At 55.2% G+C, this 19466-nt stretch overlaps 1 protein-coding gene across 27 annotated transcripts in view; it reads left to right on the top strand.

Moving 5' to 3' along the window:
- The window catches only part of NCOR2 (nuclear receptor corepressor 2), a 221264-nt gene that overhangs the window by 74828 nt on the left and 126970 nt on the right, over nucleotides 1-19466 (top strand). For all 27 annotated transcript variants that reach the window (XM_060310870.2, XM_060310873.2, XM_060310858.2 and 24 more), the window contains 4 exons: nucleotides 1295-1422; nucleotides 4903-5080; nucleotides 11626-11805; nucleotides 15312-15425. In XM_060310870.2, the coding sequence (XP_060166853.1) occupies nucleotides 1295-1422; nucleotides 4903-5080; nucleotides 11626-11805; nucleotides 15312-15425 (600 nt within the window). The remainder of the gene's footprint in view (nucleotides 1-1294; nucleotides 1423-4902; nucleotides 5081-11625; nucleotides 11806-15311; nucleotides 15426-19466) is intronic.

Raw genomic sequence — 19466 nt, 5'->3', positions numbered from 1 at the left:
TCTTTTCTTTTTGGGCACGCCACACGGCATGCGGGATCTTAGTTCCCCGACCAGGGATTGAACCCGTGCCCCCTGCAGTGGAAGCGCGGAGTCCCAACCACTAGACCACCAGGGAATTCAGGCATCCATTCCACTGATGAAGAAACTGAGGCTCAGAGAGTTTAAGGGATGGACAGATACCTCTAGCCCGAGGCCGGGCAGCTTCTTGCTTCCACATCGGGCTGCCCAGGAAGGCCCTTCCCTCATTTCCAGCCTCTGAGGTTGACAGGATCCCTCTTGATTCTAGTTACTCATCCTCTCTCGCCTCCAGCCTCCCAGCCTCTTACATGTGTTTGTTTTGGAGGGTCTGAAACACATACATTTCCAACACACCTACGTGGTATCATCTAATTCTCTTTGCAGAAATAACTGCTTAAAAAAAAAAAGCCAGACAGCAAAAGAATGACTAGATTTTTTTGGAAAATTGGGAGAATTAAGAAGGGTGCCAAGAAGAAAACAAATCACCTACAATCCCACGCTTTCCCAAGCCTTGCTCGTGTCAGACATCACTAATTGATTGCCACCCCACAGTATAACTGGGTGTTCTCTGCAGGCACAACTAATCGATTTGGATTGGTACACATAGGAAGCCTGTCCTGTTTTCTCCTTTGAAAGGCTTCTCTTTTCTATCTTTCTTTTTTTTAAAAAAACATTTTAACATGTCTCAAATCAGGGTGTAGTTGCTAATCGGGGTACATCGAATTTGTTAGTGTTTAGTTTTTCCAAAGATGGCAATGGGTAATGGATGGCATATTACTGAAGAAGGCATGTTTTGCCTGGAGTTTATTCTTCTGACTTTGAGCTATGCTTGCCTGTGTGACACACGTGTGTAGGTTTTCCCTCTGTAACACGGGGGACTCCCACGTCGGGGCTTTGTTTTGGAATCTGGTCTTTGAGGCTTGCAGACCGTCAGCATTTGCCGTGGCGTGGATGCCCGTGTCTTGCTGTGTCACTTGCACCCATGGCAGACGTGCAGGTTGTGCCGTTTTCCATTTGTCTCTGCTAACACGTGGGCTCGGTTGTCTCATCTGGAAAGAGGGCAGGACCAGGTGTCCTTTAGCTGAATGTGTCACTTCTCCTTGGCGATTGGCCCCAGGAATGTCCTCTGGCTGGACTGGGTCGGAGGGCCGGGAAAGGACGTGGGAGGGTCCGCAGGTACAGAAGCAGCACCGGGCAGGGGGCTCTGGCCCTGCCTCGCCGTGTGGGCTGCACTGCGGCGGGATGGGTGCTCACTGGTCTGTGTCCTCTGCTGCAGGACGTCGGGCTGCTTGAGTACCAGCACCACCCCCGTGACTACACCTCACACCTGTCGCCTGGCTCCATCATCCAGCCCCAGCGGAGGAGGCCCTCCCTGCTGTCCGAATTTCAGCCCGGGAATGAAAGGTGAGGAGGGGTTTGTGCGTCCATTGCTCAGACGGGGAAGTGGAGGCCTGTGCTCATGAAGAGCTCGCAGGGTCGGTGTTAAACAAAGGGGTGTCAGGCTGTGCCCTTGTCCTGGTGCGGCTGTGACTGGGACAGGGCTGGGGATGGGCAGGGAAGAGCCATGTGGCCCTTGGACTTCCCGCTGTGAGCCTGCAGTGGCCTCTGGGTGTGTGGCCCAGGCAGGAGGGGGTGACCACCAAAAAGTAGGGGAGTGGGGCTGGGTTGCTGGTTGGGAGTGACTGTCCACAGCTGGGTGCACATGGGGAGCCCCCTTCCTCCCATCCCTTTGTCATCCCCTTTTCTCCGAGTCCTCTGCCATCCCTCAGCTGGCAGCCTGGGCCTGTGGGCCTGCCTTGCCTTCCTTAAATCCAGGTGGGAGAGAGCAAGCCATACGGGTGGGGACCCAGTGAGGGGAGGGCCAAGGCCAGAGCAGGGCCCCAAGGTGCCTGAGACAGTAACAGCTCTAATTGCTAAGAGTCGTGAGCTGCTGCTGCTTCTTTTTTTTTTTTTTTTTTGCGGTACGCGGGCCTCTCACTGTTGTGGCCTCTCCGGTTGCGGAGCACAGGCTCCAGACGCGCAGGCTCAGCGGCCATGGCTCACGGGCCCAGCCGCTCCACGGCATGTGGGAACTTCCCGGACCGGGGCACGAACCCGTGTCCCCTGGATCGGCAGGCGGACTCTCAACCACTGTGCCACCAGGGAAGCCCCTACTTCTTCTTTTTTTTTTTTATGCTTGAAAATCTTTTATTGATCACACTGTCATACTTCTTTGTGACAAAATTATGTATATAAATTTTTTTTAACATCTTTATTGGAGTATAGTTGCTTTACAATGCTGTGTTAGTTTCTGCTTTATAACAAAGTGAATCAGTTATACATATACATATGTTCCCATATCTCCTCCCTCTTGCGTCTCCCTGCCTCCCACCCTCCCTATCCCACCCCTCTAGGTGGTCTGCTGCTTCTTTTTGTCACACCACGTGGCTTGCGGGATCTCAGTTCCCCGACCAGGGATTGAACCCAGGCCACGGCACTGAAAGCCTGGAATCCTAACCACTAGGCCACCAGGGAACTCTCGAGAGTCCTGAGCTTCTAACACGCGATGGCCTACTGTAGGCTGTGGGCTGCCAGCGGGCACTTAGACAGGCAGCCCTGCCTGCAGGAAGCCCACAGTCTAGCAGGGGAGGTGCAACAAACACACAAGGTGCCTCCAGAACGAGGCAGGTGACCTGTTTCCTGCAGGGCAGGGAAGGGCTGCTCTTTGGCTGGAGAGGCCGCGAAAGGCCTCTCAGGGGAGAGATGCTTGGCCACTAAGTAGCCAGCCGCTCAGAGAGCCGGGTGAAGACCTTCCAGGTGGAGGGAGCAACACGAGCAAAGGCCTGGAGGGGGGCATGTGCTTGGCGTGTTCCAGAAAGGCGAGGAGGCCGGGGGGCTGGGCTGAGCCAGGTGGCTGGGGGCCGGGAGGGTGAACTTCGAGGGCACTATGGGAGGTACGCATAGGAGGGCCAGGATATAACTTCCACCCTCGGATCCTTCCGGCCATGTGCAGCGATTCTAGGGGCAAGCAGGGACCGCTGAGGCTGGGCTGGCCCAGGGGCCCTGTCCCATCGTCTCTTCCTTCGTCACCTTGCTGAGGCTGCGAGGTTGAGGGGTGGCCTAGGTGGGACCAGAGTTCCGGAGAGCTGGCCTGGGCCTTCTGTGCTGCCGCAGCTGCATGGAGGCATCCAGGGCCCTGCGGGGAGGCCACTGCCGCGGGCCATGGCTTCAGTCCCTCTGCACCGGGTGGTTTAAGACAGCAGAAACGTGTTCTCTCCCAGTTCCTGGGGCACAGAAGTCTGAAACGCAGATGCCAGCAGGGCCGCACTCCCTCTGAAGGCAGTTCCTGGGGGACAGAAGTCTGAAACCAGATGCCAGCAGGGCCGCACTCCCTCCGAAGGCTCTGGGAGAGGACCTGCTCCCGGCCTCTGCCAGCTGCTGGAGGCCCAAGGTGTTCCTCGGCCTGCTGCTGCATCACCCCAGTCTCTGCCCCCGTCTGTGTCTGTGTCCTCGGCCCTTCTTAGGAGGACCCCTGTCATCGAGTCTAGGTCCCAACTTAATCCAGTATGACCTCATCTCAGTTAATTACGTCTGCAAAGACCCTACCTCCAAAGAAGGTCACATTCTGATGTTCTGAGATGACATGAATTCTGGGGGGACACTAACCTATGATGGTGCCCTTTTCATGTTTCAATGTGGATGCCACCTGCTTCCTGCAGGGCATCTTGTAATTGTGAAGCCGTTGGTTCTCAGGTGGGCAGGAGGGGCATCTTGTGACCTGGCTTTGGCGAGAGACGGGCCCCCCAGGGAGGAGAGGACAGCAGCATAGCCTCAGCCCACACTGCAGTCAGTAACAACGCCTGCTGTATGTCAGGCCCTAGACAGATGAATGTCCCTGCCCTTGTGGAGCAGACACTCTGGGACGGGGGAGGCGGCCCCCAAACATGCATGAAGCAACACGCAGATGGTGATGGCTGCAAAGAAAGACAGAGAGAGCGAGATGGGGTGAGACGGGGTATATCTGGTGGGCAGGGAGACTGCTGTTAGGAGGAGACACCCCATGCCCTGGGACAGGAAGGAGGAGAGGCAGCGTGGAAGGAGCTTGTGTGGAAGTGTTCCAGCCTAGCCAGCGCACAGCCCCTGAGGCAGGAATGCAGTGGGCAAGGTGAACAAGGGCCAGACCAGGCAGGGCCTGAGTGTGGGGGGAATGCGTTTGGATTCTATTCTAAGTTTATTGGGCAAAAAACATCAACTGGAAAAGCATTTCAGCGGGGGCAGTATTTGGGCAGGAGCTGGAGGTGGAGGCTGGGAGTCGTGGCTCAGCTACACGTGTGTGCTCAGGCAAGGCCATGGCCTCTCTGGGCCAGTTTCCTCCTCTGCAAACTGGGGAGGAGGGTTAAGGAGAGTTAGTTGGGAGTGATTAGGCTGGACAGCTCCTATCTCTGCATAAGGCTGCTGGGCTGACTTGCAAAGGAGGCAAGGCCAGGTTGAGCAGCCAGAGTGCTGTGATCAGCTAGTGATGTCTGCTTTGGGTGAGTGATTTGCAAACAGCGTCATGTGTGTTATTGTCTGTGTTAGACCCACAGCGTTTTTCAGACTTTCCCCGTGAATCACCAGGGATCTTGTTTCAATGCAGAGTCAGATTCAGTAGGTCTGGGGTGGTGTTCAAGATTCTGCATTTGTAAGCAGCGTCAGGAGGGGCTGGTCTGGGGGCCACACTCAGTGAGGGAGCAGGGAACCCATCACCAGTACGTTCTCTTGCTGTAAACGTAGTTAGTGAATGCTGACTCGGAGGAAGACAGAGCTGTATTTGAGTCCTGCCTCTCTGTGTGCCCTTGAGCAGATGGGCACTCCTCCCGCAGGACGGGCAGCAGACGTGATGCCATGTGCCCTTGCCCCCCACAGGTCCCAGGAGCTTCACCTGCGACCCGAGTCGCACTCATACCTGCCTGAGCTGGGCAAGTCGGAAATGGAATTCCTGGAGAGCAAGCGCCCTCGCCTGGAGCTGCTGCCTGACCCCCTGCTGCGGCCCTCACCCCTGTTGGCCGCTGGCCAGCCCGGGGGCTCCGAAGACCTGTCCAAGGTAAGGCCTGCTCAGCCGGGAGCTCCTCTGAGGGTTTGGGTGCTGCTGCGATTGGGCGGGGAGCAAGGGAGGGGGTAGGCGTGCTGGGCTGGGGGGATGGCTTGGGCGAAGGCTGGGAGAAGGGCTGAGCCCGGGGCGTGCAGAGGCTGGGCAGCCAGAGGAGGGTCCAGGGACGAGCTTGGCTCCGTGGGCCGTTCCTTGGCTGGAGAGGGACCGCTTCCCCCACTGCCCGCTCCAGCTGCCGGAGTGTGTCCAGCCCGTGGGGATCACTGTGCCCTGGAGGCACCTGCATTTTACTCTTCTTTAAGCAGAAAGTTGAGCTGAGATGGAGCGGGAGAATGTGCACAGATTAAGCACTCATGGTTTGCTGCTGAGAGAGGTTTTCCTGCTATTTCAGTGAGCCCCAGGACCGTCCACGCCAGAAGCTCATTTGCTCTCTATCTAAACGGAGGAATCACAGCCAGTGGCCCAGATGCTTCTGTCCCCTGGGGTCCCCCAGCTGCCTCAGAGGCTGTCATTTCACTGTCACTGCCTAGGGTGGGGCAGGGACTGTGGCCGGATGATACGCTCATCCTTGGCCGGCTGCGTGATGGATGTCCTTTCCGCACGTGCTGAGCAGTGCGTTTATGCTCCTTCATGACCATGAGGACGCACATTAGCTCATTAACGGCCGCCCAGCTGCTGGGTGAGGTCAGTGCTCATCTCACTGCAGTACCAGTGAGGGTGGGTGGGGCCTGGGAGCCAGGACAGGGGAGGGAAGTGGCCCACTCGGACCTGCTGGATCCTCTTCTTTGCCCGACACTGGATCGGTGGGGTGTCAGGCAAAGAACTGGCTGAGGCTGACAGGAAAGGGGTTTCCCGGGGTGGTCACGATGATGATGACAAGCTAACATGGAGGCCCTGACTGTGTGCCGGCTACTGTGCTGAGCGTGAGTGTCCTTCCATTGTGCCTTTCCAGCCTGATGAAGCCCGGTCTGCGATCACCTTTTATAGACGGGGCCCCAGGCTAAGAGAGCCACTCACCCACGGTCACTGGGAAGTGGGGAGCAGGCCCTGAAGCCCAGGCAGCCCGGGTCTGTAGCCCAGACCTGACCACTGGGCTGTCCCGCCTCGGGCTTCCCCTCTGGTTCCCCGTGCCTGCCATTCTGCCATCCCTGTGTTAGCCTACTCCTCAGATTCCATCACTGCTCAGCCTCCTGGGGGGGCTGTTGCCACCGGAAAAGCTATTCCCTGAAGTGGGTCTTGGGCAGTAGGGGAGTGGGGTGCATGTGAAGGGGGGCACAGGGCCACACCAGGGATGCTTGATGTCCACCCCCCACGAGGGACCAGAGCCCCGAGTGGGCCATATCCCTGTGCTCATGTCTGGTTCTGCCCAGAGAACAGGCTGACGGGTGTCTCTGGACAGCCCTGTTGGGCCTCTGCTGCCTGCCGCGCATCTCTCCAGAACTGGGCTCTGAGTCCTCAGACCTGTGGGTCCATCTGAGGGTCTCCAGGCCTGACAGTGGCTCTGTGCTTGTCCTCCTTCTTAGGGCTCCCTGGGGATGCTTCCTCTCCCTCTGTGGGTCCTTCTCAGTCTTCGCTTCTGTCTCTGTATGTCTCTGTCTCTCTGTCCCTGTGTCTCTGTCTTTCTCTGCCTGGGGTGTGTGTGTGTGTCTGTGTCCGTCTGTCTCTGTATTTCTGTTTCTCTCTATCTCTGTCTCTGTGTCTGTCTGTCTGTCTTTCTCTCTCTTCTCTTCCTGGACCCCATGGGTGTGGGGGAGTGATGGGCCCAGTGTAGGGGCCTGGCTGGACCAACTACAGTAATTGCTCCAGGCTGTTAAGAACATTTGGAAAGTATGAGCAAATTTTGGGCAAGGGAAGAAGCCAGGGGAGAAACACAACTCTGAGGGAGTTCAGATGTTTTTTGCATCTGCTGTGTAGAATTCAGCTGGGTACGTGAGATGGGAATTTGATGGGATTTTTTTTTTTTTTTAAAACAGCACCTCCCTCCCCACCGGCCCCGGCTGTGTTCCTTTTTCATATAAAAATATGCAATATAAAAATGTCCTGTTTTATAATGCTTCCATGGCCTTCAGCCTCTGGAGTCCTGTGGCATCAGAGGCTTCCTTCGGAATTCACCAGACTTTGTTCTGGGACTTTAGAATCGTCACAAACAGCACCATTTCTGAAAATCTCTTTGTCTTTTGGGGCCCCGTTGGCTGAAAGGGACAGAAAACCCATGTCAAGCAGGTTTAGGCAGGAGCCCTGCTCATATAACTGAAATCGAGGGGTCGTTGGCTTCAGGCACAGCTTGATCCAGGTGACACGTTACCAGGTCTCTATCTCTGTCCATTTCTTGGCCCTGCCATCTTGCACGTGGTCTTGGTGTATTAACAAGGAGAAAGTTTGCGTTTCCAGGCCTTCTTCTTCCCACATTCAAGGCCAAAAAAAAGAACTTTCCCTCTGTCTCCACATTTCCAGGACAAAGCTGTTTATCTCCCTGCCTTTGACTGAGGCCCAGGCCTGTCCTGGAACCCATCATTGTGACTGGGGGAGAGGACTGTGGGTGCCTGAGGCTGGCCCTGCCCTTTCCTGGGTCTGAGACAGGGGGAGCCCCAGTGGGTCCTCTCCAGCCCCTAAGGCTTTTGCTGCCTCTGTGTCTGTAATTTTACATAATGAGTTTTTCTGTTCCACATTGGCCTGAATTTTTACACCAAGGGCGTCTGATGGGGAAAATGGTGCCGACTGCTACCTAGCGGTGACTGGTGAGGGTATGGGATTGTTGTTTTCCTCCTATGGCTTTGGGCCTAAACGAAGGCCAGCAGCCATCGGGAGAACCATCTGGAGGCCCGCTAGCCAGGCTCCCTTGGTCCCATTCCTGGAAAACTCAGCACTGCAGAAAGCACCCTTCGCCCTTCGGGCTTGCATCATCTTCGATTCAGATTGGGGTGAAATTCACAGAACATGAAATTAACCACGTTGAAGTGAACAATTCAGTGGCATTTAGTATAGTCACGGTGTGGGGCACCACCTCTTCTAGTTCCAGAGCACTTTCATCACCCCAGAAGTAAACCTGGTACCCATCAAACAGTCCCTTCCTCCTCGCAGCCCCTGGCAACCACCGATCTGTTTTCTGTCTCTAGGGACTTGCCTGTTCTGGACACTTCGTATCGATGGGATCATGCGATGTGTGGCTTTTTATGTCTGGCTTCTCTCACTCAGCATCATGTTCTTAAGGTTCATCTGTGCTTTACCATGCGTCTGTATGTCACTCTGAATCATATTCCATTGTATGGAGAGATCGCACTTTATCTGTCAGTTGACGGATCTGCCTGTGTGGTTTTGCTTAGAATAAAAGCTAAGCCTGAACCTTAAGGAAGAAGTCATTGAAGAAGACGGATTTTCCTCATCAAGAATTTAAGAAAAAGTTTCCAGCAACTTTTCCAACAGTTGCTAGCGGTTGCCAACTGCTTCGTCTCACCCCTGCGCTGCTCCTGTCAGGTTTGGGGATGGAAACCTTCTTTTTGCTCACGTCATTTTGAGAATTATCCCTGGGTTGGATGAACTGTTTCAGGGTGCCCTGGCCCCGAAAGCCTTCTGTCCACAGCCCTTGTTCTTGCTGTGCTCCTCTCCGTCCCTTCTCAGTCCTGGTGGAAGATCAGAGGTGGGCAGAAGAGTGGTTTCCTACAGCAGGTAGCAGGACTGGGCTCCAGGAACCATATCGCCAAAGCCTTTTGTCTCAAGAAGCCTGAGAAATGGGACTTACCTGGTGGCACGGTGGTTAACAATATGCCTGCCAATGCCGGGGACGCAGGTTCGAGCCCTGGCCCAGGAAGATCCCACGTGCCGTGGAGCGGCTGAGCCCGTGTGCCACAACTACTGAGCCTGCGCTCTACAGAGCCCGCGAGCCACAACTACTGAGCCCACGCGCCTAGAGCCCGTGCTCCGCAACGAGAAGCCACTGCAGTGAGAAGCCCCGCGCACTGCAACGAAGACCCAACGCAGCCACCCCCAGCAAAAAAAAGAACCCTGAGAAATGATTGAGGCTGTGGAGGGAGACCAGCCAAGCGCCCTGGGGCACAGAGGGAAGGGGCAGATCTCAGTTAAGGGCTGGGGGAGGGGGCGTGGATGGGGGGGGTCTGATTTCAGGTGGCAGAAAGGTGCAGTTAGGAGAGGGAGTGGCTGGTACAAAGGTCCGGAGATGCCACGGTGCGCAGGCTGCTTCTGGTCTGGCGTGTGTGGGGTCAGGTGCCTGCAGCCCCTGTGTCTGCCCTCCGCCCTCCTATCTGGGAGCAGTTAGGGCTAAACACACACACACACACACACACACACACACACACACACACACACTCCTTCTGAGTATTTCTCTAGGGGATCTGTCTTCTGTGCACAGTTTTGCCTCTAATTTCAGGGGGTCTTAGACCCTGGAAGGGATCTTACTCTTGCTTTTCTGCCCAGACACATGGTTCTGAGGGATGAATGAATGCATGGTGGCGACCCCGCTTCTGCTGTGGGACCCCCAGCAACCTGGTTGCATGCTCTGCCTGCTTCTGGAGAGTTCTGAATGAGGCCTGGTCTCTCCCGTCCTGTGCCCTCCAAGCCAAGGCTCCATCGCTTTGTGGCTGGTGACCTCGGGCACGTCGTTGAATCTCACTGGACCTTAGTTTCCTCATCTGGAAAATGGGGAAAACCATATTTTCACTTCCAGCGTGGGCTGTGACAATTATGTGAGTTAAGAGCACAGGTTGGCAAACTCGGCAAGCTCCAACCTGGCCCTCAGCGTGGGTCTGTAAATAAAGTTTTATTGGCACTCAGCCATGCCCATTCTTTCATGTCCTGTCTGTGGCTGCATTCCCACTACAGTGGTGGGTGAGTAGTTGGGACAGAGGCCGTCTGACCTACAAAGATTGAAGTGTTTTTCCACCTGGCCCTTGACAGAAAGCGTGCCGACCGCTGGCTTAGAGCCGTGCCAGGCCTGTGCCTGCAGGTTCCCGTACCCTCATCTGTGCCATGGGGATGCAGGGGCAGCCCCCTGGGAGAGCCACAGCCGGGGCCAGGGTGTGGGGTGTGCCGAGGACTGGGACGGTGCCTGGTTCGGTTTCCTAGGCGTCCCCGAGGAGCGTGGAGGCCCACCTCAGAGCCATGGGGCAGGGCCACATCAGAGCTGTTGAAGGGCTTGAGATCTTTTCTGCCTTTGCCCCCAGGGCTCTGGGTGTGTGGAGGGCCTGGGAGTCTCGACGCCAGCTCTCCCACGTCTCAGATGGCAACGATGAGGCCAGGGTGATCCCCAGACACTGGAGCCCTGTGGGCTTCGGTGGGGTGTGTGTGTGTCTGTGTGTGTGTGTGTGTGTGTGTGTAGGACAAAGACCTCGAGGCCAGGAGGGGTGGACTTAGAATGGCACAGGCTCTGCTCAACTCGAGCTGGGGGGTGGGGTGGCACTTGGCAGCCCTGGGGCTGCAGTTGTCCCCGGGAATAATGTGTCCTCTGTCCTCTGCCAGCAGCTGCTGGCTTGGCCTTGAGGATGGTACAGGGCGGGGCTGGGTTTGGGGGCAGGACAACCCCAGCCAATGCCTGTGGAGCTCTGACAGTGTGCCAGGCTCTGAGCTGAGTGCTCTGCACATATTAACTCATTCAAGCCTCGCAGCAGGCAGGAGGTGGGACTTGTCCCGTTGTACAGATGAGGAAACGGAGGCAGATGATCTGCTTGTGGTCATGATGATGCTGGGAGGTGGCAGAGTGGGTGGGGATTTGAACCCGGGGCTGTACAGGTGAGTGCTCCGGGACAAGGACTGGGTTTTATTTTTTTATTGAGTATCCAGCACAGCTTGGATGCTCAATAAACTTCTGTTGTTGAAATGAAGGCGTCGCCGAATAACTCAATGAAGGATTCCCTTGTTTGTTTAACACATTTTTGAAAACAACTTCATTATACAAAGAGTAATACTCAGTGAAGGAAAATCAGAAAAACGCTGGTAAATTAAAAAGAAGACAGTGAAAATACCCGCCTTCTCCCCCGCTGCCCCGGTAACTACTTTTGACGTCTCTGTATCCCGTTCTCATAGTTTTCCTGTGTGTTTGTGTATATTGTCTACACAACTGGGTTTGCACTGTGTGTGATATTCTGTAACTTGCTGGTTTGGACTGAGCATCGTGAATAAGTGTTCACGGAGCATCAGTCTGGAGGTCGTGGGTCTTGGTTCTCGAGGAGCTTGGTCTGGTGGGAGGGCACAGACGGGGTAAGTGGGGTAAGAGAGAGGTGTGTTATGGGGAAAGGAAAGAGGGAGGGCTTCACGACTTGAGGGACGGTTGGGGAAACTTGCGTGTAGGAGGGTAAAAAGGATCTGCACTTTGGAAAAGGCTGCGGAAGGAACACCTGGCAGGAGGACCAGTGAAGGCAAAGACAGCGAGGTGGGATCAGTAAACAACCCTGTATTTGGCACATGGGGGCTGGCACGACAGATGCCCGGTGTGTTGGTGCCTGAAGTCATGGCTGGAAACTTGTGGATTTTGGGGGGACGGGGGTGCCCCCTGCGCTGATTCCACACCTGTTTTTCCTCCACCACAGGACCGCAGCCTGACAGGCAAGCTGGAGCCGGTGTCTCCTCCCAGCCCCCCACATGCTGACCCTGAGTTGGAGCTGGTACCTCCACGGCTCTCCAAGGAGGAGCTGATCCAGAATATGGATCGGGTGGACCGCGAGATCACCATGGTAGAGCAGCAGATCTCCAAGCTGAAGAAGAAGCAGGTGCGTGTGGGTGGGGCAGTGGCGGCTCTCAGCTCCCGATTCAGCAGCAGCTGCCGCTGAGAAGATATCAACACTAGTAGTTAGAGCAGTTGTGAACACGTGCTGAGCACTGCCCATCGTACTGGCTCATTTTTATGCCCTTTACGTTTATTGGACAAGAGAGCTGTTTTGTGTGGTGCTGTCCGAGGGCGCTTTCTGCAATGACAGAAATGTTCTGTCCACAATGGCTGTCCACAATGGTAGCCACTACCGGTATGTGACTGTTGAGCCCTTGAAATGTGCCTAGTGCAGCTGAGGAACTGAATTTTTAATGTCGTTTAATTTGAATTGAAATGAAATTTACACGTGAATAGCCACGTGTGGCTACTGTCCTCGGACGGCACAGGAGCGATGGGTGGGAGGTCAGCATTTACAGGCAGGCTGTCCAGACATGTGGGGTGGGCAGTTACTTCTCTGTGCCTCACTTTCCTCATCCACAATGTGGGGGGAGGTATCACGTGACTCAGACCCTGGCTCTGGAAGCTGTATGAGCTGGGCCTCCTAACTCTGCCTTGGAACATTCACCTCTCTGAGCCTCGGTTTCTTGTCTGTAAGATGGGCACAGATGTGACACCACCTCATAAGGTTGTGAGGAGAGAACAGAGTCATGTGGTGAAAAGAAGTCCTTGTTGTCACTGTCGAAACCAAAAGAAAAGTTAACGTAAAGATTAATAATATTAACTTTATAATTTTAGTTTTAATATTTTTGATAGAAAGTTGATAATCTGCCTTTTCCTGGGTCTCCTCCTGCTTCCGTCTGTGGCATCTTCAGGTGTCTGCTCAGATGTCCCCTCCACTGAGGGACCCGCCCTAGCCTTTACAGGAGTCCTCATCCCCAGCCATCCTCTACCCTGGGGGTCAGCAAATCCAGCCAGATCCAGCTCGGTGCCTGGTTTTGTAAATAAAGTTTTATTGGCACACAGCCACGTCCATTTGTTTACACATCATCTGTGGCTGCTTTTATGATACAGCCTCAAAGCTGGGTGGTCACGACAGAGACTGTGTGGCCAACAGAGCCTAAGATATTTTCTTCCTGGTCCTTTACAGAAAAAGTTTGCTACCCCTGCTCCAGCCCGTTATCCTGCCTGATGGTGTCACCATTTGAACTAATACATATCTTGCTTTGTGACACTGTGGTCGTCTCACGACAACGGTGCAAAAGCACAGTTCTTGTCTCCTGTTCCCTGCTGTGCTCCTAGCAACGCCAGCACGGAGTAGGTGCTCCTTAAAAACTGTGGATTGAGATAGTGTGACACACGTGTTGACCCTGGGGGAAGCAGGGTCACACCCGATCCCCTCCAGGTGAGGATGTATGGGCTCCGTGGAGGTTCAAGGACCCACTCTGGCCACCATGGGCAGTAGAGGGAAGGCTGGTGAGAGATGCTTCCCGGAAGCCAGTTCAGGGCTATGTGAGTGGAACTGGAAGGATGTGCAGTGGGAGGGAGCATTGATCCCAAGAGGCCTCGGGGCTGTCGTTCGCCTGGGGAGACCTGAGGATGGTCCAGAAGCTGGACTGGTCAGTGAGGCTCGGCCAGCTGGGGGTGGTAGGTGGGTTTCCAGGATGGCAGCTCAGCATGTAGGGGGGCCGGGCCCCGGTTGGAGTCAGGCAGGCGTGGCCAAGGCCCGTGGAGTGCTGGGACCTTTAGTCCCCCTGGGCCTGGCTTTGGGCCCAGGCTGAAGCCACAGGCCATGTGCACACGTTTGTGACTGCAGCCAGAAGCCACGTGGCTCAGGGCAGCTCTCGATAGATTTTTGGGTTTTAATTCCACTTTGGCGTTTTTCTTTTTTAACTAAAATTCACAAAACATAGAATGACTCATCTTAAGGTGGACAACCCAGCAGCCTTTAGTACATTCACAGCATTGTGCCACCACCCGTTCTATCTAGTTCTAGTTCCAAGACATTTTCATGACCCCAAAAGGAGGCCCCGTACACATTCGCAGTCACTTCCATTTTCCCGTCCCCACCAGCCACGAATCCGCTTTCTGCCTCTATGGATTTGTCTGGACGTTTTCTATAAGTGGGATCAAACACTGTGTGGCCTTTTGTGTCTGGCATCTTCCACTCAGCATCATGTTTTCAAGGTTCGTCCATGCTGCAGCCTGTGCCAGTGTTTCATTCCTTTCACTGCCAAGTAATATTCCACTGTATGGATGGATGGACCACGTTTGTTTATCCATGCGTCAGCTGTTGGACGTTTGGGTTATCTCCACCTTCTGACTATCGTGAACCACGCCGTGAACTTTTGCGTTCATGTTTCTGAGCACCTGTTTTCGATTCTGTGGGTCTGTACCTAGGGATGGAATTGCTGGGTCCCGTGGTAACTCTGTGTTTAACGTTTGGTGCCTCGGGGAGGGGCACCTGCACTGACTGGCGAGAATCTCCTTTCTGGCCGTGTATGCCTTCCATTTCCTGGCTTAGTTTGTTTCGCACTGTTTGGAGGGATTTCAGTGTTTTGACAGGTGCTGGCTGCCCTTCTGAAAGCTACCAACAGGGGTCACTGTGGGACTGAGGCAGCTCGGCTCAACCCTCCAGGCCTTCTGCCAGCAGAATGGTCAAGGGCAGGATGTGTGAGCCTTGTGAGCAACGAACAGTGTTCTCATCTCACTCAAGATGGCCTGTCAGATTGTACACCTGGGCACTGGCCTCCTGTGTGACCTTGGGCCAGTGTCTTAAGCTCTCTGGTCTTTGCTTTGCCTTTTGGGTATAAAGCAGACAGCAGCATGAAGGGAAGTCCTTTATGGCGTTTGGAGGAGGGGGGTCCAGTATGAAGACCGCAGGGCAGATGACGATGATGATGAGAAGCTGCCTTTTAGGTGCTGAGTGCTTTACGTGCTTCAGCTTGTTTCATTCTCATATCAACTCTCTAGGATGGAAACTTGAATTATCCCCACTTTCCAGATGAGGAAAGTGAGGCTCAGGAGTTTAGCAAGCTCCCAAGGTTCATAGCAAGTAAATAGTAGAAATAGCGTCTGGTCTGGACAGTTTGGGTCCAGAGTCGCCACAGCCGCTCCTGAGGATGACGGTACTGATGGTTGAAATAATGGATAACGGCTGGCCTTCAGCGAGCCCCCAGTCTGCACAGTACGTACATTAACTCATCAGGGAGGCACAGCCACGAGCCCCACTTTACAGATGTGGAAGCTGAGGCACAGTGGAGTTAAGCTGCTCCCTGATGCTCACCTAGCGGATAAATCGCCAAGGTTGGACTTGAACCCGGGAAGGCTGGCTGCAGAGCCCGGAGTTGGCCCTGGTTGGGCCCTCCCCTTTGGGAGCTGGGGCCTCTCCGGGGCTCGGAGTCCCTGCGGGTGACTCAGGGGAAATGGTTAGCAGCCTGACTTCCTGTGTGGGGCCACCCGCCCTCCCGCCCAGGGGTGCCGCCCTCCCGCCCAGGGGCAGGGGGCGCTGCCTCTCCTTCCTCCTGCTGGCGTGCTCACCACTCCACTCTCCCTGCTCGCTCCCCACAGCAACAGCTGGAGGAGGAGGCCGCCAAGCCACCGGAGCCCGAGAAGCCCGTGTCGCCACCACCCATCGAGTCGAAGCATCGCAGTCTGGTGCAGATCATCTACGACGAGAACCGGGTACGCCCTGACCTGCCCGCAGAGCCCCTACACCAGCTTCTCCTGCTCTCCCTGTGCCGGCCACCAGGTGGGATGCAGGTGTCGCTGTGAAGGGCCTGGCTCTCTCCCGGGGCCTTGGTGTACCCATCTGTGAAATGGGAACCTGTATGACCACCCCCCCCCACCCCCACAAACCTGGGTGTGTGTGTGGGAGGGGGAAAGGGTGGCCACTGGAGACCCATCTTGGTGTGGCTGTGGTCTGTTCTGCTCAGACATGCCGACTGGTGTGGACCGTGGCTGGCCTGTGGGCTGCAAAGGAAAATGCAGGCATCAGGTCATAGGAGAGCTTCAGGGGCCATTTGATCAGCGGGGGGAACGGGCAATCACTTAGGTACTCATGCAGAAGAAATTCCTGTAATGCAGAAAACAATAGTAATATTACTCATCACGACAGCAAACATTAGTTGAACAGCTCCTCCAGGCGATGGGCCAGGTGTTTTACATAGCAGTCCTCAGAGGGTAGGTATGGTGATTGTCTCCATTTAACACAGGGAGAAATTGAGGCCCAGAGAGGTTAAGTGACTTGTCCAAAGTCACACAGCTGGGAAGCGATGGACCTGGGATTTGAACCCGTGGGCCATCAGATCCCAGGGCCTGATTCGTCAGCACTGGCCTCTGCTTACATTTAGCCCTGGAAAGGGCTGTTGGATGGTTGAACGCAGGGTCTGTAGCAGACAGTGGGGGCTTACAGAGATCTGTGGAGGGCAGCTGCTGGGTGTCTGGAGGGGGAGGGGCTCAAGGTACCCAGAGCAGAGTGTCTCCCAGGGGCTGAACCCCAAGGCTTGAGCTGCTCTAGAGCCTGGGAACATGTGCCTAGGGCTATAGCTCCAGGCAGGAAGCTATTGGATCAACTGGTGGCTCTGCCTCCACCTCTTGAAGCTGCAACAGACGCAGGATGAGACTGAACCTGCTGGAGGCCTGGGAACTGTGTGCTGGGCCTTGCAGGGCCGGTCACCCTTCCATGCCCTGGCTCCCTACCCCAAATAACACTAATAACAATCACAGTGATAGGAGAACTAAGGGGCCACGTGTGCTTTAGCCAGATGTCCTGGGTTCAAATCCCATCTCTACCACTTCCTGGCACTGTGACCTTGGGCAAATTAATTAAGTCTCCCTGCAACCCATGTTCCTTACCAGTAAAATGACGATAATTATAGCACCTACCTTATACCATGGTGTGGGGGTTAAATGAGTTCATTATGTAGTGCCCTTGGAACAATGCCTGGCACCATGTAGGTGCTAGCTGGCACTATTAATTGTTGTCATTGTTGTAGTCTTTGTTATTCTTTTCTTCTTGTTATTGTTTATATTTTGCATGATTTCATTTATTCCTCTCCAGACCCATTTAAGATGGGTACTATTATTCTCTCTATTTCACTCATAAAGAAGCCATGGCATTAAAAAAAAAGAAGCCATGGCTCAGAGAGGGAAGGTGACCTACCTGAGACTGCACAGCAAGTGAGCTTTGAGGCTGGGGATCAGAGCCAGGGTTGAGGTGGCTCCAGGAGCCTGTGGTAGGGGGACAAAAGCAGAGCTCCTGGATCTGTCACCCTGGCAGCCCCTCTGCCTGCCCTCCCTGATCCTTGGGTGGGAAAGCAGGCACAGTTCCTTCCAGCAGCTGTGGTGGCAGGTTGATGGCTTTGCCCAGGATGTCACCACAGTGCCCTTGGCCCTTTTTGGGGGCTCAGTCTTTTGGGGGCCGGCAGACTCTAGCAGGCTGGAGCCCTCAGCCCTCCCCAGCCAGACTCGAAGGCACAGGCCTTTGGTGCCCCCTGTGAGAAGTTGGCTCCATGTTCCATCCCAGCCACTCGTCCCCACTTCCCTGGGGGTTTGCCTAAGCAGTAATTTGGGGGGTCCCCTCCGGGTCTCACCAGGTTCTCCCCAAAGAGCTATAGCTACAGATCTGATTGGTCTTTGGTTCCTTGGCCTCAGCACTCCCCCTCCCCCAAGAGCAGTTAAGACACCCCTTCCCAGGTCTTACCCTGGGTGGTCTCCCTGCCAGAATTCCCGCTTCCTCCTGCCCTGATTTTCTGCAGCTCTGTGTGAGGGAGGGTGGTGGGTGGGCCTGGATTCCAGTCCAGCCTGTGCCCTCATGAGCTGGGTGGTTTATTTCACTTCCAGGCCTTCCATCGTCCCGGGTCCTGGCCACAGTCTTTTTTTTTTTTTCTTTATTTTAAATAAATTTATTTATTTCATTTTTGCCTGCGTTGGTCTTCGTTGCTGCACGCGGGCTTTCTCTAGTTGCGGTGAACTGTGGCTACCCTTCATTGTGGTGCGCGGGCTTCTCATTGTGGTGGCTTCTCTTGTTGCGGAGCACGGGCTCTAGGCGCACGGGCTTCAGTAGTTGTGGCGCGCGGGCTCAGTAGTTGTGGCTCACGAGCTCTACAGCGCAGGCTCAGTAGTTGTGGCGCATGGGCTTAGTTGCTCCGCGGCATGTGGGACCTTCCCGGACCAGGGCTCGAACCCATGTCCCCTGCGCTGGCAGGGAATAGATAGAGGAGGGGGGCGCTTGTCCCAAGAGGAGGTCAGGGGCAGTGGAGCGGAGGCTGGCGAGGCCTGTGCAGCCTGTGCCCCCGACCCTGGGCTGGTGCTTCCCAAGTTGGGGTCCCAGAGCACAGGCATTGTCCTCTCTCCCCGCCAGCGCCTCAGGCTGGGGGCTTTATGCCCGTTTATGCTGATTTCATCCTGATGGGGTTCTGACAGTAAGTGGGGGTCAGCACCCCTACTCCATATTTTCAGATGAGGAAATAGAAGCCCTGGTTAATTTCCCCGCGGCCTTTCAACTAGTGAGTGTCGGGCTAGGGCTCCAACCCTGGTTCCTGGGATTCTGAGACCAGGCCTCTGCCTGGTAATTTCAGGTGTGCAGGGCCTGTCCATTCATTCATTCATTCAGCAGCCGTGTAACTGAACATCTGCTCTGGGCCTGCCACTGTTCCAGGCACTGGGGGTGCAGTGGTGGCCTCGGCCCCAGCCCACTCATGTTGGCTTTCTGATGGGGGGAGACGGAATCACACTCAAGCCACCACATGCAGGCACAACGAGGGCCTGAGGAAGTTGCCCCTCCTTGTCCCGATCCCCCTTTCTTTCCTTTCATCTCTGCCTCACTTTGCCCCAGCCCCGTTGACCCTTGTGCTTCCTGACTATGCAGGAAGCTCTTGCCTCAGGGCCTTTGCACTGGCTGCACCCTCTGCCCGCAGCTCCTTTTTCCCACTGGGCTCGCTCTCTCACTCTTTCAGCTGTTTCTTCAAATGTCCCCTTTTCAGCCAAGGCCCATTTTGACCCTCTGTTTAATCCTGAAAACCGTCAACGCCTCCTCTCCCTGGCTTTAATTTTGTCCTTTGCCCTTGTTCCCACTGGACATAATTCATATTTTCTTGTTTATTGTGTTTATTGTGAACAGAGGCTCTGTGAGGACAGGGATATCTGTCTTTCTCTCCCAGCTATATCTCTAGCACCTAGAACAGTGCCTGGCACACAGTAGGTGCTTACTAAATGTCTGCTGAACAAATGAATGAATGGCAGAGGGTAGGGAGACTCTTCCTCCGGAAGAGTCCTCTGGTTTGGGGGCTGTGGGGACTGGCCTCTGCCCCCAGTGAAGGTTGGCGGGGGTCCCCCTGCCTGGGCTGAGCCTCAGGGGCCGGAAGCCGAGTGGGCAGGAGCCTCTCAGATGCCTTGGGCAGGAACAGCCAGGACTTACCGCCCCTTGGGGGATCAATCGGATTAAATTTTAATCTTCCTTCCTTTCCTGCTGGTTCCTCTGAGAGGCGGACACAAGGGTCTGTCTCTAAATGCCCCACCGGCTGGAAAACGCAGCTTCCCGCCAGGCAGGGCCTGTGTGGCTGTTCTGCAGACTGGGCTCTGGCTCATCATCCCTTTGGGGCACGAGGACGAGGCGTCAGCGCGCACAGGGTGGGGAGGGGGGGTGGCTGCGTGGCGGGGCCGGGCAGGTGCACACAGATGGCAGAACAGGAAACAGGGTTCTTCTAGGCCCCGAGGGGCAGG

This window comes from Globicephala melas, chromosome 13 (genome assembly GCF_963455315.2).
Source record: "Globicephala melas chromosome 13, mGloMel1.2, whole genome shotgun sequence".
NCBI classification, from domain to species: Eukaryota; Metazoa; Chordata; class Mammalia; order Artiodactyla; family Delphinidae; genus Globicephala; species Globicephala melas.
The sequence above is the reverse complement of the archived record's forward strand: the minus strand, read 5'-3'. Positions and strand labels throughout refer to the sequence as shown.